The 23,843-nt window shown below is 40.2% G+C and overlaps 1 protein-coding gene across 1 annotated transcript in view; it reads right to left on the bottom strand.

Moving 5' to 3' along the window:
* Positions 1-19,968, bottom strand: part of WDR75 (WD repeat domain 75) — a 33,844-nt gene extending 13,876 nt beyond the window's left edge. Inside the window, exons 1-14 of the mRNA XM_045032445.1 lie at positions 19,717-19,968; positions 15,029-15,158; positions 13,395-13,460; positions 11,806-11,905; positions 10,310-10,434; positions 8,328-8,398; positions 7,450-7,566; positions 6,557-6,645; positions 5,520-5,678; positions 4,985-5,044; positions 4,779-4,894; positions 3,942-4,117; positions 2,954-3,117; positions 374-554 (exon numbers count right to left, since the gene is read on the bottom strand). Of these exons, the coding sequence (XP_044888380.1) occupies positions 374-554; positions 2,954-3,117; positions 3,942-4,117; positions 4,779-4,894; positions 4,985-5,044; positions 5,520-5,678; positions 6,557-6,645; positions 7,450-7,566; positions 8,328-8,398; positions 10,310-10,434; positions 11,806-11,905; positions 13,395-13,460; positions 15,029-15,158; positions 19,717-19,802 (1,640 nt within the window). The 5' untranslated portion in view covers positions 19,803-19,968. The remainder of the gene's footprint in view (positions 1-373; positions 555-2,953; positions 3,118-3,941; positions 4,118-4,778; positions 4,895-4,984; positions 5,045-5,519; positions 5,679-6,556; positions 6,646-7,449; positions 7,567-8,327; positions 8,399-10,309; positions 10,435-11,805; positions 11,906-13,394; positions 13,461-15,028; positions 15,159-19,716) is intronic.
* Positions 19,969-23,843: the final 3,875 nt, after the last annotated feature.

Genomic DNA, 23,843 nt, shown 5'->3' with positions numbered 1-23,843 from the left:
GAGTCATACCCATTACTGTGCCAAGAAAGCAAAAGCTATTTTCTCAAGCTACAAGCACTTTTCCAAACCTGATCTGCTTGCTAAACAAAACAAAACACCACAACCAACCACTTCTGCAAAAACTCAACTCTCAAAGACAGCATTATAATGAGAAGCGAGAATAAAGTGTGTATCTTAAAAGTTTATTCAATGGAGTGAATGCTTCAAGTGAATCTCTAAAAGGTCATAAGCAGAGTAGATCTATACAAATGTTAAATATTTCATCTCTGTATGAATACATACCAGTGCTCTTTGAATGCTACAGATGAAATTACCTTTTTAAAGTAGTCTTAACTTGAAAGTAAAAAGCCAAATAATAAACAACGTTACATACTGTATTCTTCCAGGTGGATGACAAAAAGTGCATATAAGATCCCAGGTATCCGAGTTCCACACAGTGACTGTTTCTTCAAAGCTAACAGCAAGCAAAGAGCCATCTTCTGAGAAACAGCAGTTAGTAGCTGGATAGTTGTGATAGCTGCCCACAAAATCACAGCTCCATCCCATACTTTGTTCTGTTAGATTGAACCATTAATTAATATATTTGTTTATTAATTCTTTCCATATTAAGACTTCTAAATGAAACTGAGCAGCGCTTCTGTTAAGATACTATTCAATGCCAGTACAGAAAATGCCCAGCAAGTATTGCATTCTTTAGGTTCTGCACTTGAACCACTAATTTGGCATATCATGGAATTCGCACACTGCAATGTTTTTGTTCAATATGCAAACTACATTAAATGCAACTTAAAAAAAAAAAAAGGGTTGCACAATAGTAACCTGTCAGCAAACTTTCTTGTTAACTGTCAACTTCTTCTGGATCTCTTTCCCATCATTATCAATTACCATAAAAACAAACAGGATCTTTCTCCTTCCAAGCTGATTTATTCAATGACAAACAAGTAACTAGTTTGGAATTTCCCCAGTTGGTTCCATAGTAACAATATATTCTCTCAATTGATTTTGAAATAAATGGCCGGTGTGGGAAAAGTCAGGAAGAAGATAATAAAATAGAATCTACCCAACATTATTTTGAATGATACTTTATACTATGCTTCCAAGATGCAGAAAGATATTCATTACATGTTCTTATTTCTCTTTTGCTTTTACATTGTTTCTTTAGAAGGCAAAGTGCCAAGATATAAAGGGGCAAGATACAAAAATTGGTTTTACTAAAAACAAAAATAAGCCAGTGGGATGTTTTACACATACAATAAATAAATCACTGCACTGTTTTTTGATATACTGTTGCGCGGCAGCTCTTTCCTCTTCAGTCCCCAGGTATACAAGACCAACTACACGATGCAGATACACAAAGACAGATCAACTGTAGACGCCCATGCATTCCACGACACTGAACTCTACACAACCCTGCTATGTAAGTAGGATGCAAAAAGCAATAGGATTCAAAACACTTCCATGGTGAGAGCAGGAAGAACCATTAAACCCCACCCACATCTCTCCAATTCATACCATTAATACTGGCTGCAGCCTGGCTGTTCAGTTAGTTAGGAATGGAGACAAGTCAGGGCAGTAGGAACCTATTCCCTCCAACACAGTTTCTAAGAGCAAAGAGTGTTTACTCATGGAACTGGGATTTAGTTTAGGACTAAGGTTATTTAACCCTAGAAAACACTTTGTTTATCTCCACCTCAGCATTTGTAGGCATTGTACAAGAGCTAAATCCAATGGCTCAGAGAAATTCACTATGGCAAACAGAAAACTAGAAAAAGAAAAAAGGTAACCTATGTAGTCTAACGGTATCAGAAAAAAATGTCTATTTATCTATGAATTAAAACAAAATGAACACAACCAAACTGAAAGCAGATCACTGAAAGGCTGCTGTCAAAAACCGTATCTGAGAACCTGTGAAGTCTGACACACCAATGTTAGGAAAGTTAGTCAAAATGAAATGTGCCAGGAAGTGCATTAATGGGGAGCCCCTCATAACTGTGGGTTGGAAGGGCTACGGCATGTTACATACCCTTGTGAAGTCCTTAGCTTTTATTACTGTGTGTTACAATGAGTCTCAACATGATTTTTGGTGGGTGAAGGGTCTTCAGTTTTCATTTCTCATCTATGCAATCCACAGAATTATGTTCTGTCTGCATTTTAGGATGCAGTTTAATATCTGCATGCAAGAGTGGATGAGAATTTAACTACAAGGTAATGTGCTCTAAGACAGTATTTTCCATTATGTGGCAACAGATCAAGTCAATTAAACAAGAATACCACCTTTCCAAGTTTTGCTTTCATGAGCAAAGCTCTGAATAAGAGGACTTTGCCCAAAGAAAAAACTAAACAAAACCTCCTTTCCAACAGCAAAGTAAAGGTTGGGCTGTAGTCACTCATGAGCAGTGAATGGAGGTCACTGTTCCCTTTCCAGACTACTGTACCCTTTTCAGGAGTCTGATCTGTCTTGTGTACCCCCAAGTTTCAACTCACTTAAAAACTACTTGCTTACAAAATCAGACAAAAATACAAAAAGCGTTACAGCGCACTATTACTGAAAAACTGCTCTCTCATTTTGTCTGTATGAAATTTTAGTTTGTACTGATTTGGCTAGTGCTTTTTATTTAGCCCGTTGTAAAATTAGGCAAATATCTAGATGAGTTGATGTACGCCCTGGAAGATCTATGCATACCCTGGTTGAGAACAACTAGTGTAGGGTTTAGGCTAGAGGGATCTATGCATTCATGTCCCTACCACACCCCCAACTTGCCTACATTCCTAACTATGGGAAATGATGCAAAAGGGTGATGGAACTCTGTACTAGGGTGCACAGAAGAGAATGCATTACTTCTGTTGTTTCTGATCCTGTGCACTTGTGTATGGATGGAGAAGAGCAGAGTCACAATTTCCACGTGTTCAATGGATGGTGAATAAGAGCAAATTACGTTTTGGCCATACTCACTCTCTGAGTCAGAGTCGTTCACCAACACCCAGACTTTAAATCGACCATCGTTGCCAGCTGTTACCAAGGTAGGAGTTCCATCTTCCAATTCATCTGTGTCACGGAAACACAGAGCTGTTACATGATCCTCATGTGGCATGTTTATTCTGGTATTCAGAGTAAAGCTATAGGGAAGAAAACCTAATTTCACTGTTTTATGTCATTTTGAATTTGCAACAGGTTTGGGTTCTGTTTCTGGGAGGGGGGTGGAGGAAGGGAGAGAGGAGGATGGCGGTTTGGAAAAGGGAGAAGTGGTTTGAAGAGAATTTTGTTACCAAGCAATACATAATCTCACATTTAGTTTCCCAGGTCTGTTCTCCCTCATTTCCCCCACAAAATTATGTAATTAGGAGAACAGAATTCTGATTTATTTAGATTTTTAAGACATACCTACTAGAAGTGCTCCTCCTAAGCTCTGAGCACCCCTTCTATTAGCTAGGACTTGATCAACATGGAAAATGATTGTTACAGAGAAACATTTAAATTTCACTTTTAAACTCCAATCCCATAACTATCGTGCCAAACAACTTTGTGTAACATCTATCCAGTCTCCTCCTAAATAAGCAAGAAAAAAAGTGAACTTTTGGGTGTCCAGAAGATTAACAAATCCAGGCCCTGGAAGACCAGGTGAGTATTAGCACTGGGGTACTGTTTCAAGGTTTTACATATTCATCAGTATGGTGTATCTGGCCAGATAGTATAGTAGATTAGAATGACAAAACAGATTCAAGAAGGTGGTATTAACATGTAAAGAAACCTGACTGCTACTGGAATATAAAATCTTATTTAAACTGTTAATTTCAAGAACTACAATTCGAGTAAGTGTGACTGACAATTCATACGTGAGAGTGCTATTTAAAATGTAGACACTACAGTCATTTGCACAATATTTAACAAGAAGTCAAATATTTTGTGGTTACCCAGGGGCTGACTATAAAAGTATCAGTACCTTTGTGTTTGCTCATCATAGTTCCACAGTTTCATCTGTAATTCAAGTTCGGTTTCTTTTTCTTCTCGCTGTTCCACTGTTGCTAACCAGCTGCCTTGAGCACTAAATGCAGCCTTCACCAAGTCAACCTGGTTTAGACCTATTTGATGGATGTATTCCTGCTGCACGATATCGAGCTGGAGAGTCATAAGAGCAAAACTAATTTTAAAGCTCAAGTGAGAGAGTTTGGAGAAGTCAGTCATGGAAAAAGGACACCACGGAAGGAAAGATGTTCTGGAAATGATCAGGACCATTGAAAACTAGATGAAATACTGAACAGTGGAACTGATTGCCAATACATGGGCCTTAATACATGAGAAATGCCTGCAAAAGCCATGTAGATTCCACAATACAGAAGATGTGGCAACACACCAAAATATACTTTGATTTCAATATTTAGCTTATAAAAGGCACCAATGACCATTGTATAGGGCATTTTCTGTAGATTCTGACAATCTTATTCTTCTTACATTCACTTCTAAGTTTTCCATCACCATAAGAATTGTGATTAGTATTCCAAGGCATAACTAAGGAATCAATTCAAAATCTTCAAATCCTACTATGTTTATATATTACAACAATTTGCACTTCTGTAATATCCTTGCCACATTACAACTCTGCAAGTCAAGGCACAGATAAGCAATTTTACTATAGTCACAGAGGAAGTCTGTGACACAGCTCTACGGATTCCAATCTTATGCTATAACCATTGAACTACTCTCCCTTACCTACATCATACTGCAAGTGTAATTCTGTCACACACGTGTATAACTTACAGCACCAGTCTATCCAACTTACATTGTACAACTGTTTGTCAGTCTGGAGACAATAGAACTGCAGATGACCAGGTTTTCCATTCAGAACCAAAGCTTTAGTTCTAGGATCAACCACCAAACCAGTCTTGACATCACTGCCTGCAGTGAAGAGCAACAGCAAATGATCTAAGTTAGAAAGTGACGTCTTTAGCTATCTAAGCAGAAGAAAAGTTGTTTTACTGCACGTACCTTTGACTAATCCTTGAATTACGGCAGAAACGCTCAGGTTGCTATGTATGATTGTTATTTCTAAATGTACAAATACATACAAATTAGCAAGGCAAGGTAAAGGCTTATGTGATGTAAAAAGTAACAGTTAGCGATATTCTACAACTGGAAAAAATCAGGATATGCACCCACCCAAAATTCAATTTTAAGAAGTCATTCTACTACTTAATGAACTACAAATGCAACATACATATGTGCACTAAACATTAGATTGAAAAATCACATGGAAAGTCAGCAGCACAAGAACATTTGAAACAAGAGAGAAAAAATACCAGCTTATCAGAATCTTTGGGACTAAGTTACAAGCTTCCACAATCTGTAAACAAAAGCCAACTGTTTGATCTTTTATTTCCTATGCTAGCATCTATGCTTTCAGATGAGATTTGAACTTGTGTACAATACCAAAACAGTGAATCTTAAATTCATATATTCTAATAAATCTATGGATCATGAATTCCTTATGGAATGAATACTATTACAATAGTTTTGGGCTTACTGTTTTCTGTGTGAGAGGTACAATAGAAAGTTCCATCCGGTGAGGCTGAGATGTGTTCAATAGTAGATCCCAAACGGGGCAGGAATTCCTTCTTATAATCTGATCCTTCACGCCACTGAACCAGTACAGACTCAACCCCACCACTCAGCAGGCTGGTGCCTTCAAATGCAATAAAAACCCCAAAGTAGGTAGAGGAACTATTCCAAACTGACATATCTATATATTTCTAGTGTGCTAGTCACCATGGTATCTAGACACCAATTCTATATTTAAATTCTTTAAATTATGTCCCAAGCAAAAAATTATACATCACTGCTACACAGACTGGTCAAATCTCTTAACATGCCCGTCCAATCTCTCAGACTCAATAAGAAACACTGCTACTGCAAGCATCGAAATGTCACTTAATACTCTCTCAGGAACAGCTAATTTCATTCATTTCTTGGGGGAGTCAACTATATTTTGTGTTACAACACAGCAGAAACTCTCTATTTAATATTAAATACTGCAAAATGCTTCCTGCTTGGGAAAAAAGGCTCGAAGCAAGATCAATACTGTGGGTCATGTTCCCACTAAAGTTAACAAGAGTTTTTCCACTAAATTCAAAGGAAGTAAAGCGTGGGCCCAGAGAAGATTTCTTTGGCTTGTTTTTTTTATTTGGATTTGACTCCAACAAGAACTTAGGTTTCTCCATCTCCTCAGAAGATGATTGTTGCATAATGAAGGTGACAGCTGGCTCAGGATTTACATAGCCAGAGAAGGAAAATCTTTGAAGTCGTGTCTGCCAGCCAAAATAGTAGCATGAAACATGCTTACACATCTGATTTACTTGCTTTTTTGTAACAAGTATACAGCTGTGCACACAAAAAAGCCACAACTGTTTCCATCTTTCCATTAGTCCACCCAAAAAGTCCTCAAAAAACCTTTCCTGAAGACATAAATCCATTCCTAGAATTTATGTATTTGTTCGTAGGTGGATGACCCCAAACTCCAGCAGTTTCTTTTTTCTTCCTGCACTTTAAGACATTTGCACTCACCCTCTACAGAGAAAGCTAGATCCATTACTACATCATGGTGCCAGTGCAGTGTGGAGAAAGTGTATTCTCTTTTGTGGTTAAAATTTCTCCTGTTAGGAAGAAAACATTTAATTTAATAGCAGAATACGTGCTGGAGAGAATAATCTGTAAGCAAACAAAAATGGGCATGTCAAATGGAATAAAATGTAAAATAAGTATACTAACATCTACTGTAACCCTTCCAATGTGGGTTTCTTGTATGTTCAGGTGACAGAAAGGGAGTGGCACAGACTGCACACTAAGTTTCCCCAGCTGGCATAAGATCCCTAGGGAATTACTGCCAGCTGCGGCAAGTAAGCCCAATCCCTGATCTGGAGCACTGACGCAGAGCTGTTACTAGGTGCTAGTTCTCAAATTCTCTTTTCCATCTCTCCCGGACAGCTGTGTAAGGGAGAAGAGCTAGCCTCTCCACTAGTCACTGACTGGCTTTATCTGAATAAGAACTCCCATCGTGCTTTCACTGGGGTTCCCAAAACCTGGTACAAAAGTCTCTTATCTCCACCCACAGCAGTAGGCCCAATTCAAACACTTCAGTTTTAAAGTTGCAGGGTGCAGCCAAGGAGACATTTTTAATTTGTGATCATATGCAAATTAGACAGCCTTGAGGTCAGTCATAATTTAGAGCTTCGAGAGACAAAGGATGGCTATCCTCAATAGCTCCTTATCATTTCTACAGGAGCCACTTCTGACTATGGCAAGGGAGGATGATAAATCCAGTCAGAGAATTATGTCAATGCCTGATCACCATTGTCAAGCAGGAAGTCCTGTGCCTACTCTCATGACTCATTATGTTCAAGTTCTATTATGAGAATGTCAAATCAATGCTAGCTGGATAGCTGTCAAGTTTAACATACCAGAGACGAATCTTGCCATCTTTATGTCCACTTGCTATACAGTCTTCCTTAGGGTGACAGGCTACACAAGTGAAATAGTTGTTTGCGCCTTTTCTACTTGTTGCACTCAAAGGAAACCTTCAAAAATTAAAGAGTCGTTTTAATTAGAGTTCAATGTTAGATGAAGCTTCTCAATGGTCTTCGTATGTAGTCTACCTGGAGCTGAGGCTACGTCAAAAAAAGATTAGCGCAATCACTGCACAAATGAAAATTAAAAAGATACTTCTGAATGCATATGGGATTCCAAGGAGTGAGCAACTGGTTGCGAGTACTCCTGAACTACAAGAAAGTTACAAAAGTTAGGCACACCCCTCCCAAGAAAAGGACAGACACCATCCCCACTTAGCTTGTTAGATTCTTCCCCCCCCAACAAAAACAGCAGCATCTACATCAGGACCTTACAAAAAGCATCCTAATTTAAGTCCTTGTTTCAATCCAGCAATAGAAAAGTGATGACACTATAGTCTGGGCCTAGGCTAAGAGTTGCTTGGCATCCCACAAATCAGTGATGGCACTGCAGCCCAAACTGCCTCTGTTTCCCACCAGCAGCCTGAGACACACTGAACAAGGGGGGGGCCGCCAGAACAGAATTTTGGAGAATCTCTAAAGAAAGCATCTGACAGATGGATAAGCAGTTACTCAACATCACTTGCTAGGATTTCAGAAATAAAAACAAAGTCATTCATGAGGAATCTCATTTACCCATGCAATGATATGCAGTTGAATCAGTGGTATCAAAGGATGCTGATGGAGCTAAAATAACCTACATACAGCTGACCTGTTACAATACATATTTATGAGGTTTCATAGCTGACAACATCTACAGCCATTAGTCTTACCTGTTAACCTTTTTCTTTTTGAAAAAATAAACAAGGAGATCAAGGCCTCGCACTGACGCCACATATTCACCCTGTTACAGCAATACAGCAAGTTAGGACTTTGTATTTGATATAGATTCACATTGAAACTGGAGCACAACAAATGGGCCTTTGATCATGTTTCTTAAACCCGTCTGTATCATGAATAAATGGTACCAAGACAAAGACACAAGATGCCATTACCCTAATCAATGACAGTTGCTTGCTTGCAATGAGATGTTACTGCTCTACATTCTAATACAGCTAATATAAGCTCATACAACCTAAAAGATTTTTTCAGATTTTTTAAAACTTGCTTTCTCTATAACAGCCTCCAAGAAACTACTAAATATTTCCCATACCCACTGGGACAACCTTTGCACTGAGTTATAGCCATGCAATCCCAGAGAAGTATGCACAGGTAAAGTAACGTGTGGACTCTCTTGTTATGTGCACACTGTAGGGTTGCATATAAATGGTTGTTTGGGATACTGGCACAAATTCTTTTTTCATACAGAAAAATAGTTTAGTGGTATTTGTTAAAAATCCAAGAATTCCATGAATTTTATACCAGAAACAGGAACTCTTACTTAATTTTGTCCCAGAACAAACAGATGAAAACAAATATTGAATTTCCAGTTATGCTCCCTTCTATTTTTAGGTATAATATAAAAAATACTCCTAAGCTTCTGTAGTGCCTGTCCTGCTCTATAAAAGCAAAGGATCCATTAGGGTACACAGAATTTGAAACATGACTAAGAACAGCATCTCATCTGGTCTGGGTGACTAGGGAGTACAGTAAAAGCTTATTTCTGTCACTAGTTATACTCCTGTTGGCACTGAAGAGACAATTCTTTTTTATTTCACATATGAAAAATCAGCTAAGTTCTAACTGCTTAATATTTACTACCGGTGGCAATGCATAACCTAAGGGAACACCCCTGTCCTCAAATAGCTTCTCTTTTATATTTCAAGCTCACCTTGTAAGCTAGCTGTTTGGGAACCTTCCTCCCACCCCCCACAAAAAACCTAAACAAAACAGTTTTTTAAAATGTAAATTTATATCTGAGCTGAGAGTAACAAACAGGGAACTCCACAATGTTATTTTTACAGTCACTTTTTTTAAAGAGTACAAATGCACCATTAGCTCATCTTTTTGTGCATCAGAGCTAAAAACATTAGGGCAGAAACCAACATTAAATTCTTTTGATTTGTGTGTTCCCATTTTCCCCAGAGGACAAGTGCTCTTTTTAGTATATATTTTAAATTTTAAGAGGAAAGGGATGTAGCTTAATGAATTCAGAGTTATTTTGTTACCTGACTTTTGCTAGTGCTCTGAGACAAATAAAGTTGGTCATCTAATCAGAGCCTTTTGATCTCTAACATCTTACTTTTTCTTTAACACTAAGTGTGAAAGAGCCAAAATTTTGCAAACAGACAAGAAAAATAAGGCAGATAATATTCTAAGTTCCAACATGTTGAACACAATTTTCAATTAATGTTTACCACACAAAAAAGCCTTCAAGGCCAAAGTGTATTGTATGTCTAGTACAAGAATGGTAATTCTCTTCTTTCTAAAGAAAAGGGCATTTTACTGGATTAAGAGCTTGAAATTCTGCAATTTTCCTTCATTTTTTCCCGAATGCAATGAAGTTGTGTTGTAGGACATACTTTTGCAACTCATCAGCAATCCTGGTCTTATTATATTTTTATGAAATTATAAAGAATAGATGGTGCTGGATGTCAAATTTGTTGAGGCAAGCTTTCTAAGATCAGTGGTTTGCAGCTAAGGGGAAAGGTCAGGCTTCACACTAGGTTTGCATAGCGTGGACACATCCATACAATCATTACTTCTTTGAGCAATAAGATTACTTGGTTAATCATATTTTTTTATATACCAGACTAAACAGAATGTGGCTAATGCATTTTATATAAAAGAAAAACATCTAAAAAGGTAAATATACTTCTCTTCCAAACGCAGTACATTTGGGCGACTGGCCTATATCATCCAAAATCAAAGACAGCTCGTTGGCTTCCACTTCTTGGTCTGGTGTTTTTGGCAGTTTCACAGAAACAAGCTGGAACCAATCTAGTCAAATAAAGACTTCGGTTAATAAAATAATTTTGTGGATGATGTGTGTTCAAAAGGAGAGAATGTGGGTGCACCTGTTTTCCTCAATATAAATTCCACACTAGCTCCTTTCACTGTTTTTTTGAATGCATGCTTAAAGATGCATACTTAAGGATGAAGTCCTGACACTTCTATATTTTTGTCTCAGATGTTTCTGTGCCAAACTTTAAAACAGACAGATGAGCTCTAGATTTTTCCATAGTGGTTTCCTGTGTAACATAAAGCAGAAACCAAACCAAATTACATAGATTTGTTCTTCCTCTGAAGTGGCATTCATAGGAGTATCATACAAGTGAAGTCATATATCATATCTGTTTTTTCAGGCTTTGAATAGTTGAATTTATGCCGATACTAGAACTGGTCAAATTTTTTTCCATCATCATGTTTTTTCAATTTGAAAATGCCCATTTGCTGAAACAAACTTTCTGCAGAAACAGAGCAGAGCAAGGATCTTCCATATCCCAGGCGAGTTGCTACTGGCTATGCGGGCATGAAAATTTTTGAAGAATTTAAATTTTGTTCCGATGCAAAACAAAAATGGAAACCTCTACGTTTTCCACAAAATAAAGTTCTTGTTTTCTTGCCAGCCTTAACTGATACTGGTTATTGTAGAGATGTAGCTTTTAATATGGTAACATGACCTCAGGATACACTTAGAAGTTTAAATATAGGTCAAGAGATTCAAATAATTAGGTCAAGACACTCAAATAATTAGATCTGCCATAATATTAGGTATGTATAGCACAAGTGTCTGGAAGTTTAAGATTAAGCTTTGATACAATCAAAATCCAAAAAATGAAAATACTAAAGTTGCATATTAAGAATGATCATAGTTTCAACAACAAAACAAAACACTAGGTGTACAGCAATAGTTAGTTATTTTACCTATTTAAAGGACACTCTCAAGATAACTTTTAAAAAATACTCTTCCTACAATATGTAGTTTGCTAATAAAGCTGTAAATTATTAAGAGTGAAAATGTACCCGGATTAATTCACTCTCCACCTCTCGTGCTGTTGGTACACTTTTTACATTTCATTCAGCATGGACAGTGAAACCAAACCAGATTGGTGCACTGACCAGAACCTACACAGTACTGTTGTGTTTGGGGTCTACATTATACCAATGGAAGGGTTAAATAAAACGTCGCATTTCCACAGGATTAATCAGACTTAGTAAATCTTTCTTTTGTTCCCCCCCCCCTCCCTGGAGCAAAAATGACAACACAATTTTGGGGCCTAAACTAAGTTATCAGAGTCCCTTTAAACATTCCAGAATACTTAATATCACACTGCAACAAACTACAAACTGAAGTTAATTATATCGTACCTAAGAAATCTTCATTTTTCTTTGGAATTATAATGAACACTGAATCCTCAGAACCAGCAAGCGTATAGAATGCAAAAAGTTTGTATCCAACAACAAAAGTCTGAAGAAAAAAACCAACAAAGTAGTTATGAAATGAGAACTTCAAATTTGCTGGACAGTTGCCAATTATTCTGAAATTCTAGTACAGTCAGATAGAGAACAGTTGACAACCTAGTCAGAGATTCTTTTTATCATGGGCCTTGTTGCTTTTTTAAAAATGTTTGCTAAAAGCTTGTAGTTGATAATTCTCAATTTGAAATCAAAAGAAAAAAGCATTCTTTTGGTTGGTAACCCTATTACAGAACAAAAGACTTATGTCAGTCTTGTTTAGCAGTATTTGTATAGTGTGAAATGCCAAATTTACTGGGAAGGCTAAAGGTAACATCCTACCCTCTGTTATCTGGTGAGGTGGAAGAACTGTGTAGGACGCCTATTCTTCTTCCACCCTTCAAGGCAGGAGATCTCCTCAGCTCAGGAGCAGTAGGATAGAGCTGGTCATCACAGCAGCCCACAGGCTACACATCTCCAAGGGGACACATTCAGCACCTAGTCTGACATCAATAACTACAACATGTGTGCTAAATGCTACCTTAAACACTCATTGTTCCTGCTCAGATGAGTGGCAAAGTACATCTCAGCACCCATCCCACAATACACATCTGTCTGCATCTTTTTACAGCTGCCCTTAGTCAAGCTTTGGTCCCAAGGCAGTTTATATGCAGTGGAACAGCAGCCCTCAAACTGTCATCCTTGGACCAGAGGTAGCTTGTAAAGCCCTTCTTGGCTACCCTCAGAAATAAACATTGAGAAGTAAGCAGTGGGGGAACTGGAATATTGTGAGGAGAGGCAGCTCATAAGAGAAGCCATCCCATAAGAAGTGGTCTGTAAAATGAAAAAATAAGGTATAACTTCAATTATCTGAAAGTCATCCTCACCACCAGTGAGGCAGGAAAAAGACATGCAAACTCTCTGGGAAGTCAGATAGTCAAAGACAGAGAGAGGAGCTGCCTGAGCCAATCAACTAGCTAAAATAAGGAAGGGAGAACAGAAGAGCTACACTGAGCACAAAAATCATAGATAACTTTGTGCATATAACTCTTCCTCCCTCCTTTCTTAAAGCCTACCAATCTTGGGAAAAAGTCTGGATAGCTTCTCCTACGCTTCATCTTCACACAATTGTGCAGCAACTCTCAAGCAACTTCTTGAGGACCTTCTGATAACCATGGTTTTAATGTACAGAATATTTAAGAAGGGACTGCATACTTAATTAGCAAAGGGTCATCAAACATGTCACTGCAGGCCCCAGCGAGAGGTCAGCAAATTTCTCTTGCCCTAAGTTAGAGGCCCGCTCAGGGACAAAATACAAACCATATTAACAAACACTGCTTTTGAAGCCAGGGTTTATGCTCATCTCCACTAAAAGCTTCAGAGAGCCTGCATTTGGCCCTATGTGTTTTGTCCAGCCCTAGTATTCATTTAATTGATGGTCAACAGTGAACAACAACTCGGGAATCCATGAAAAGCTATGACAGAGCAAAATATTTACATACTTTAATGAGAATTCCATCTGTGAAGTCCCAGAGTTTAATGGTGCCATCTAGAGAGCAAGAATACAGCTGGAAAGGAAAAATAAAACAAGTTATGAAAAGAACACAAATAGCAAAGCAAAACACTAGGGCCAAGATTTTACACAAAATTAGATCCTCAAGTTAGGCTCTTAAATCCATATTTGGTCACCTAAGTGACTGGATTTTTAAAAAGTGCTAATCACCAAGTTCTGGTTCACGTCTAACAAAACACACATGCTGCTATTCTACTTTGATGTACACACTTTTGAGATATGCAGTTTGAGACCCATATGTGTTCCTATTTTGTATCTGAACATCATATTAAAGTTACCTAGCATGTGAATGTTTATATACATTTACAATGCATGTGCAAGGATGACAGATGCACAGAACTTCGGGAAATAGATTCAGTCCCCTTCTACAAGTGGGCCCAGACTTTATGCACAGCAACAGAAAAAGCCGAACAGAACCAACTCAATTTTTCTTCTTCAGATACATATTCTAACTCAAAGTTAAAGCTGAAAATTTAAGTATTCCCCACTCGTTTCTCCCAACCCCCACAAGATAAAAATCTCATACTTAGAGGATGCACAGGCAAAACTTAAGTTGATGCCATCAGCTGAATTACTGTGTACCCTCAAATTTCTCATTTGATTGCTACAGATAGTGTAGTAGGAAGGGAAGGTCAGAATTAACTCAAATATTTAAGGTGCTGTTGATAATGCTAATATATTCCCCATCTTCCATGTTTTGAAAGAGATCACGCACACTCTACAGTTATAGTAGGTAGATGTGTACATATTGGGGAGAGGCATGTGTAATGAGGACACAAGTTATAACAGTTGCCAATATTTATGAATAAGTGCATAACACAAACACCAACTGAGATCAGAAATACATTTCTCCACAGTATAGTTGCACATTTGCGTTCACTGTTAAGTGCTATGGGCCACTCATTCCTGTGCAAATACAGAGCCTGACTCTTGGGAGGCTGATTAGGAAATCCTTAAAGCCATGTACTGAATACCATACCCCCTGGAAAATAACCGGGATTTAGCCATGCCTGCTCCTACTCCAGACATAAACCTGGCATGTCTCCTGCACTTGGGTATGCCTTATAGCTGTTTTATGAGTCTTTTCCCCATATAACTGGCACAGAGTGGGCCACAAGGCACTGATGAATCAGGTCCTACATGTCCTACTGCTGAAGAGCCTAGTATTGGCAATAGTCAAAGACAGACAAATACTAGATTAAAGGAACCATTGTTGGGTTGTTCTAGTATAGCATTTTTTGAAGTGACCTGAGACAAAAATCTGTTCACCTCTGCTTTTAGAAAAAGCTTCCCACTCAGTAGAGTAGAGTAATCTGATGATTTACAGCAAAAAATTCATACACTAATATGGGTAATTGCAATTTCAGTCTAAGTAAACAGAAGCTATTTCAGTAATTATTATAAGAAATAATTATTTCCAGCCATCTCTCACTTTCAAGCCAACCCAAAAACACATGACTGTGTGTCCTGTACTGCCAAAGTCAAGTACCGTTTCCTTAACTATATCAGGAAAGAACCAAATGCCTAGCTGGACAGGACTCACAATTACAAAGATTTAACAACCTGCATGTGGTTTTGGGGGTTAAGTTGAATTCCTGTCACCAGGTTTGTGTGACCCTGCAGAATGTGTACACATTTTTCTGTAGCCGTGCTATACACTTTCACATAGTCTCCTGAGGCACATAAAAGGTATCTGAAAAGATGATGAAACAAAAGGTTAATATCACAGGGCGACTAAGAATTCTGGATAAAGATATTACACTTTATGTTTGTCAAGAGTAACTACTTTGAATCTACAAAGTACTAAACATGAAAAATTTAGGCCAGCATCAAAGAGATGACTCCATATTTGGAACTTTTGTTTTCCATTGTTTGTACAGATTTACTTACTTTACCATTAAACGTAACGGAAGAACAAACAAGTATATCAGATTTAAACATTCAGTTGCAAAGGCAGGAAAGTTACTCTTATGTATTTTAGTTCTTGCTAAAGGTGCTGCTGGCTTGATCACCTTGAAAAATAAAGGCCTGTATTGATCAGCACAACAAATAAAACATTCATGATGCTACTTACACATAAAATATCTATATCCCCCTTTGATAAAATCAGTATCTGCTAAATTTATAGGACTCTGCCTGGAAATGCTTGCTCTCACTTTTGGCCACAATAAAGATCAGCTAATTTTTTCCCAAAACCTCAAGTTCCTAAGGCTATGTCTACACTATTGCAGCAAGTCGACCTACACTGTGTGTGTGAGAGAAACTCTCCCATCAACGTACCTTACTCTTCTCAATGGGGGTAGAGTACAAGGATTGACTAGAGAGCGACCCGTTGTCGATTTGGCAGGTCTTCACTAGACCCGCTAAACCGACCGCCAGTGGCTCAATCTCAGAGCGTCAATTTGGGCTGCAATGTAGACCTGCCCTAAGACTCAAGCACCTTTTCAGCACTCCTATTTTATAGGTTTTAAAAAAACAACATACCAAAACAAAAATGAGAGATTCCTATAAAGAATTTAAGATAAGTATCAGAGGGAGGGCATTCTTAGGTTCCCTGTGAAACTTCAACATGCTGGAGGTAACCTACTCTCTAATGGTCTGTGAATTTTCCTTTGACAGCTTCACTGGTTCCTTAGTTATCTCCAACTCCAATTCAAAATTGGCCTACTGATGTTCAAAGCCATGCATGCCACTCTTCTGTTTATCTGCTCTCTGCACACCTTCATGCCACTCTTCACAGCTGCAGAAGACTATTTCCCTTATGCTGTTCCATCCCTCGCTTCTGAAACAAGCCTATTTTAAATCTCTCCTTAGCCCCCACCACCCTTTGTTTTTTTTGAGCCCAGAATACTAACAATTAAGTGTCATTTCACACTAAAAATAGGAAAATTAGCCAAACAGACAAGTTTAAAACAACATGTATCTACATGTTTAAGATTATGTTTTGATCTCCAGCCCTTGATTATGGGCTGCCAAAGGCAGCATACTCAGCTAAGGAGGGTGGAGAGAAGAATGGTTCTGGAATGGACAGTCCCACAACTACACTGCAAAATAATTCGGCTTAAATATGGTTATGGACAAAACCTTTTATAACATGGTTTATTCATGTCTGTGTAGACACACAAAAAACAGGCTAGAGAACCCTGCTTTAATACTACCCCACCCCTCCTCCAGTATATCCCCTACTGTAGAATAAATATGAAATTAAAGTTATCTTTTAATCTGGTTAAAGAAATGTGCATGTTGTAAAGCAAGACCCTGACTAGCAAGTAGGGAAGAAGGAATGGAGTAGGGAAGATGTCTGGTGCAAAGACTAAATTAATGAGATAAGGGAAAGTTTCTGAAAAAAAGGCTCCTGATCAACAGCGGTGACAGCAAATGGTTTTGAATAGGACAGAAAGAATCTATCTTAAGAGGCAACATGGACCTCCCCATCCCACATACTAATGTTATCTTAAAAGTAAAGCCTAAGTGAACCGAGGTGCAATGAAAAACTGGTTGGTCAGCAAGAAGGAGGGTAGAGATAGGGAGGATAGGCCTTGGGGATAAAAGGAAGCTGTAAAACTTATCTGGATTAAGACTTGAAATAAGGGTGAAGTGTCTCAAACTGGTATTTAGCTGAAGTCAGTAATTGGCAATGACATCACTTGTTTGTTAAAGGGTGTAAAAAGTAAACTTTTAAAGGGTTCATTGCTAATACCTGCTTGACCATGTTGGCGCTAATATGGGTCTAAGCACTCCCTGGGTTTAATCTGTTTGTCAGTATCTTGATCAAATGCATCTAAAGGTTTTGTTACTGATTGGATATAGTAAATTGCTTATTATTAAGGCTTTTGAGGCATGTTTAGAGCTACTATATAAATATAACTCAGCCTTTAATGGATTTAATAAAGGAATTTATAGTTAAATTAGTGTCATGACAACATCCTGCATAAATAATTTCAACACCTAGGTTAAAGACTCATCTACACCAGGGTTCATCTACTCTGGAGAATTAACCTTTAGGTAATTCAAACATCAATATTGAATGCAGGCAATGAATATGTTACAGTGTCCTCACATTCACTCCTATTTCACTTGCAGTTATTCCCACAGCCAGATACAGAAATGTAAGTTAATTGCTCACTGTGGAAAAGTGGTGAGAGGACTCACTGAAGCACATGAGCTAGTTTGCTACTGCCTCTTGCCTATACAGCACTGCAGCCAGGTCTCAAAAGGCAAAAATGGAAAAAAACATCCTTTTGTTAGCTCAGCTGGGTTTGCTTAAAATGACTGAAAAATTCTGGCAAAATGCAGGCCAAAAAACTTTAAAAAAAAAAACATACACCCTTTCTACCCCTCAAGTGGGGTCTCGTGATAGGACAACCTATCACGGGCTAAGAACAAATATTATTTAAAGCTGTTCACAGCAGGGCTAAGAAACGGCATAAAGCATACCTGCAATGATGTGTGGCATGGTAGGGGCTTGTCACATTATTTAGCACACCAAAATTCTTCCGTGTAGATAAGACCTACAACTAACTAGGCCAGCAACACTACTGGCTAGGAAAGTGTCCAACGTATAACTTTTTTGTAGTGTGGATGGGCCAACACGGATATAGAATTAAGGTTGCAACACAATTCTCTATTGTGAGTCAAAAACATTGTCCTGGCCACACCATAAACTAAAGTTATGTTAGAAAATACTCACTTTTAATTGTGCAATTGGTCTCAATATGGCAATAATTTTCTTAAATGCCCAGGCAACAATAAGCTATGTTATACAGCCTCCTGCTTTGTCCACTGATTGCAGGAAGAACAGCCCGTTGAAGTTAGCTGGTGGGGGCTTGGAACCAGGGAAGACCGGCAGCCCCTCTAAGTTCCCTGTGTGGCAGCTCAGCCCTGCCGGGCAGTTCAGCTGTCCCTCCCCCCACTGCTATGTGCTGCTTCTGCCCTCTGCCTTGGAGCTGCTCCTGGGAGCCTCCTGTTTGCTGTGCAGGGCAGGGGGTGTTTATGTGACCATTGCTTATTTGCACTGTAGTGTCCACTGGCCTTGTTAGCACTACAAAAATAATCTTTCTCCTTTGATAGTCACCCCTTCTTAACTGTTGAGAATAGGCCACTTCCACTTTAATTGAATTAGCCTCATTAGCACTGACCCCACCACTTGGTAAGGCAACTCCCATCTTTCCATGTGCTGATATATATATATATATATATATAATACACACACACACACACACCCCTACTTTCTGTATTTTTCACTCAATGCATCTGATAAAGTGGGTTTTAGCCCATGAAAGCTTATGCCCAAATACATTTGTTAGTCTCTAAGGTGACACAAGGACTCTTCCTTGTTTTTGCTGATACAGACTAGCATGCCTACCACTTTGAAATCTGTACATTCAAAGTTATCCATACACTATTTATGCACCACTCATCCTGAGCCAGGTCAAGCCATGCACCAACAGGCTACCTCCAGTTTTCCCACCAGTAATGGGAGAATGTAATTACTTTCTACCCCCCTCAGTCTAATGCTTTACCTTGATGTGCTATTTTGGAGTATCTTTCCCCATTAACTTTTACAAGTGCTTTGAAAGTCTCTGACCACAAGTACTAGACAAGTACAAGGTACTACTATACCACCCCTGCTATCCCTTCCCAGGGCCCCCTGTCTCACTCCCACATGTCTTAGGTAACCAAGCCAGCTGCACCCTTCCTAGTTCCTGCTCATCTTGCCCTTCCCACCACATGCGCTGAGGATGGAGAAAGTGACCAGCCGGGGGCTGAGTTACCCTCTGAGAAATTTCAACATTTCAAAATTTGGCTTTATTCCCAACTAGCCTGAACCCCACGTATTGGAAATGTCTCATGAGTAAGAACTTGGCCCGAAAAGCCCTGGCACGGCGGGGCTGCCCGGAGCTAAGGACTCCCACGCCCGAGGCACCGGCAGGGCAGGTCCCCCCCGGGGTTTGGTGGCGGCGGCTCCTCGAACCCGACTCGTGGGCTGTCCGGGTTGCGCTGGGGGCCGGTCGGTGTCCGGCCGGGGCAGCGCTGGGCTGACGGAGCAGCAGGCTCCGCGCCCGCAGCGCTGGGGTAGCCCCCGGTGAGCCCCGCGCCCCGCCTGCGGCCGTTACACGCGCCAGCGGGGCTCCGCAGGGCCAGCGGGGCTCGCCGGCGGGCCCCGCCGGCGGGCCCCAGTGACCGTGGAGAAGGAGCTCAGCGGTTCCCGCCCCCGCCCAACAACCCGCCTCCGATTCGCGCCCCCTCACTTGGCATCGGCGGAGAACGCCGCTCTGGCGCCGCTCAACTTGCTACCGCCGCAGCGCACCACGCGGAGCGGCTGCTGCGCCACCATCTTCCCGCGGCGAGACCTTCGACCTCTCACCCTCACCCGGCCTCGCGTAGCGTTAGGGCACTTCCGCCCTTAGTTTACATGGGGACAGGAAACTCTCAGTGACCTTCGTGAGGTCACAGGGGAGCGCCGTCAGCGGGAGCGCGCCACGCTTCGCTCCGCCCCTTACTGGAGGAAGAATGCAAAAGAAACCGGAAACTGTAGTAAGCGCATGCGCAGCGCCTTTCTTGCCGTCCCCGTTGTCATTCTAGGCCGGAGTCGGGTGTTTCGGGTGACGTCACTAATGCGCGCCAGTATCAGGCTGCAGAGGCCGGCGCCTGGGGAGGTGAGCGAGGGGCGGAGCCTGGGGGTGAGGCAGTGGAGTGAGTGCGCTGGTCTCGTGCCGCTGCCGTCCCGCAGGTCGCGTCGGGACGCTGTCAGGGCGGGCAACGAGAGCACTGGCTGCTGCCCCGGCGCGCCTGTTGTTCCTATGGTAACTGCGTGGCACCCCTCCGCCGCATCGTTATACCGACCTAATCCCGGTGTAGACAGCGCGGGGAAAAAGGGCTCCCGATGGACATCGCTGCCCCGCTTGGGGAGGTGGCGCACCTCCCTGTGCCACCGGAGAAGCTCTCCCAGCGTAGGTAGCATCTTCACCGGTGCTCTAGTGGCGCAGCTCCAGCACTATAAGTATAGACAAACCCTTGTGCAGGTCTCCTATGTCTGCATGGCCTGTCCTTTGCCGAGATGTTTCTGACAGCGGTGCTCAGAGGGCAAGACAGTCTTCCAACTGCAGGCACCAGAGAATCACACCAAAAGGGATTTACCTTCCAGCGATGTGATGCTGATGTGCTCCAAAATGTCTGTTAGTCTATAAGGTGCCACGGGACTCTTTGCTGCTCTTCAAACAGTGGCCTTCTAGGTTGGTGGGTCATCACAGATGTTGGCTATTTTCAGTCCCAGTGAGTGACTTTAGGTAGCAGAGATATTGCATTAGCTCAGACTTAGAAGAATGGCAATATGTTGACTAAGGACTAGAGATAAATTATTTTTTTCTATGTTTGCAACAGTACACAGTTTAGTTTCATCTGTGAATTTGTTAACATGCTCCTTAATTACAGCTAAAAACAATTCATTAACATGTTCATTAAGTACTATTATTTTTTATATAGCATGACAAGTGGCACTGCTAGCTGTGTTTAGCCAGTGAAGTGCTTTTGGATCAATTTTAGATCAAAGGTGCTGTTTCAGCATGAAGTATTTTTTATACTCCAAATTTTGGGGTGGGGGTGTTAGCGGGGAGGGGGGGCAATAGTATGAGGGGGAAGCTTCTAAAGCAGCATCCAAACCCAGACTGACCCTAAGCCACAAACATTTAAACGTATGCATAACTTTACTACCACAAATTGTCCTACTGAAATCAATGGCATGACCTACAGTACTAAAATTAAGCATCTGTACAAGTGTTTGCAGGATCAAAGCCTCTATGAGGCTTGAAAAGAGAAAAGCTGGAAGGGCATATCGAGTGGGGTATTGCAAGGGTCAGTTCTGGTTCTGGTTCCGTTCAGTATCTTCATCAATGATTTAGATAATGGCATAGAGAACACACTCATAAAATTTGCAGATGATTCTAAGCTGGGAGGGTTTGTAAGTGCTCCAATACATCTGTTAGTCTATAAGGTGCCACAGGACTCTTTGCTGCTTTTACAGATCCAGACTAACATGGCTACCCCTCTGATACTTGACTTATAAAGTTTGTGGACGACACCAAAGTGGGAGGAGTTGCAAGTGCTTTGGAGGACAGGATTAAAAATCAAAATGATCTGGACAAACTGGAGAAATAGTATGAAGTAAATAGGATGAAATTCAGTATGGACAAATGCAAAGTACTCCACTTAGGAAGGAACAATCAGTTGCACACATACAAAATGGTAAATGACTGCCTAGGAAGGAGTACTGCAGAAAGGGATCTGGGGGTCATAGTGGATCACAAACTTATGAATCAACAATATAACACCATTGCAAAAAAAAAGCAAAAATAATTCTGAGATGTAATAGCAGGAGTGATGTAAGCAAAATATGAGAAGTAATTCTTACACTCTACCCCGCGCTGATTAGGCCTCAACTGAAGTATTGTGTCCAGTTCTGGGCATCACCTTTCAGGAAAGATGTGGATAAACTGGAGAAAGTCAAGAGAAGAGCAACAAAAATGATTAAAGGTCTAGAAAACATGACCTATGAGGGAAGGCTGAAAACAGTAGGTTTGTTTAGTCTGGAGAAAAGAAGACCAAGAGGGGACATAAAGTTTCAATTACATAAAAGGTTGTTACAAGGAGGAGGGAGACATGTTGTTCTCTTTAACCTCTTAGGATAGGACAAAAAGCAATGGGCTTAAATTGCAGCAAGAGCAGTTTAAATTGGACATTAAGAAAAACTTCCTAATTGTCAGGGTGGTTAAGCATTGGAATAGATTGCCTAGGGTGGTTGTGGAATCTCCGTCATTGGAGATTTTTAAGAGCAGATTAGACAAACACCTGTCAGGAACATGGTCTAGATAATATTTAGTCCTGCCATGAGTGCAGGGGACTTGAGGTCCCTTCCTGTCCTAAGATTCTATGAATAAACATAAAAGATCAAGGATTATGCTTTCTCATCCAAAAGACAGCACTTCCAGCAGCACAGCCCCTATATTTTGCTGGGACACTTGTTAAATATTGGCTTGGAGAGAAGTGTCATCTATTGAATTAGTGGCACTTGAACAATCTTTTCACGTTTCCAGTATTAACCTATCTTGGCAGTGCTTATGAATCTTAACATGATTGCAGCACATGATTGTTAGGATGCAGGCCTTAATCAATTTCCAATGTATCTTTTATCATGAAATACAAAAAAAAGTCATAGAAAAAAACCATAGCTAGGAAGGCATTGATTTAAAGAGCATTGCCTTTTATGCCCCCTCCCCTTCTCCTTTGAAGCTCTTCTTCAGCACAGCAAGCTTCTGTGTTTTGATTAGGAAACAGAATTAGGAGCACTGGAAAAATCTCTCAGTTCAGTTTTAAGCAATCTTCTCTTTAAAGAGAAGGGTAATGTACTATGAAGTGTACATCTCAACACTTCCCTAGCAGTTAAATTTCAAAGGGAGGTGACACCTGATGTGGTTCCAGTGCATGTTTTGAGTAGTCTTGATGACTGATCATAATATGACTTTGAGTAATCAGTTCCAAATTATATTGGTATTATAATGTTAAAATAAATCTCAGCTGTTGCTAAGTAATCTGTTTCCTTTACAGTTTCTACTCAAGCCTTAAAAAAGTGTTACTGTGTGGTTTAGTATCTGAAAAATATAGAATTTAAGTTGATAATGTTTAAAAACCTATATAAATTCTTGATGAGGCAACCAAGGACCAGAACATTTTTTTTATAATCAAAAGAGATTAAGTTTGAGCATTGGCCTGCTAAACCCAGGGTTGTGAGTTCAATCCTTGAGGGGCCCATTTGGGGATTGGTCCTGCTTTGAGCAGGGGGTTGGACTAGATGACCTCCTGAGGTCCCTTCCAACCCTAATAATCTATGAAAAAATAATCTATGACCTATCTTCCATGAATTTATCTAGTTCTTTTTTGAACCCTGTTATAGTCTTGGCCTTCACAACATCCTCTGGCAAGGAGTTCCACAGGTTGTGTGTTGTGTGAAAAAATACTTCTTTTTGTTTGTTTTAATCCTGCGTATTAATTTCATTTGGTGACCCCTAGTTCTTGTGTTATGAGAAGGAGTAAATAACACTTTATTTACTTTCTCCACACCAGTCATGATTTTGTAGACCTCTCTCATATCCCCCCTTAGTAGTTTCTTTTCCAAGCTGAAAAGCTCCAGTCTTATTCATCGCGCCTCTTATGGAAGCCGTTCCATACCCCTACCCCAATCATTCATTTTCTGAACCTTTTTCAGTTCCAATATCTTTTTTGAGATGGGGCAACCACATCTGCATGCAGCATTCAAGATGTGGCATACCCTGGATTTATATAGAACCTTAGGTTATGTACCCTACACGGCTCTCTACACATC

The sequence above is a fragment of the Mauremys mutica genome, chromosome 10 (genome assembly GCF_020497125.1).
Source record: "Mauremys mutica isolate MM-2020 ecotype Southern chromosome 10, ASM2049712v1, whole genome shotgun sequence".
Taxonomy (NCBI): Eukaryota; Metazoa; Chordata; order Testudines; family Geoemydidae; genus Mauremys; species Mauremys mutica.
The sequence above is the reverse complement of the archived record's forward strand: the minus strand, read 5'-3'. Positions and strand labels throughout refer to the sequence as shown.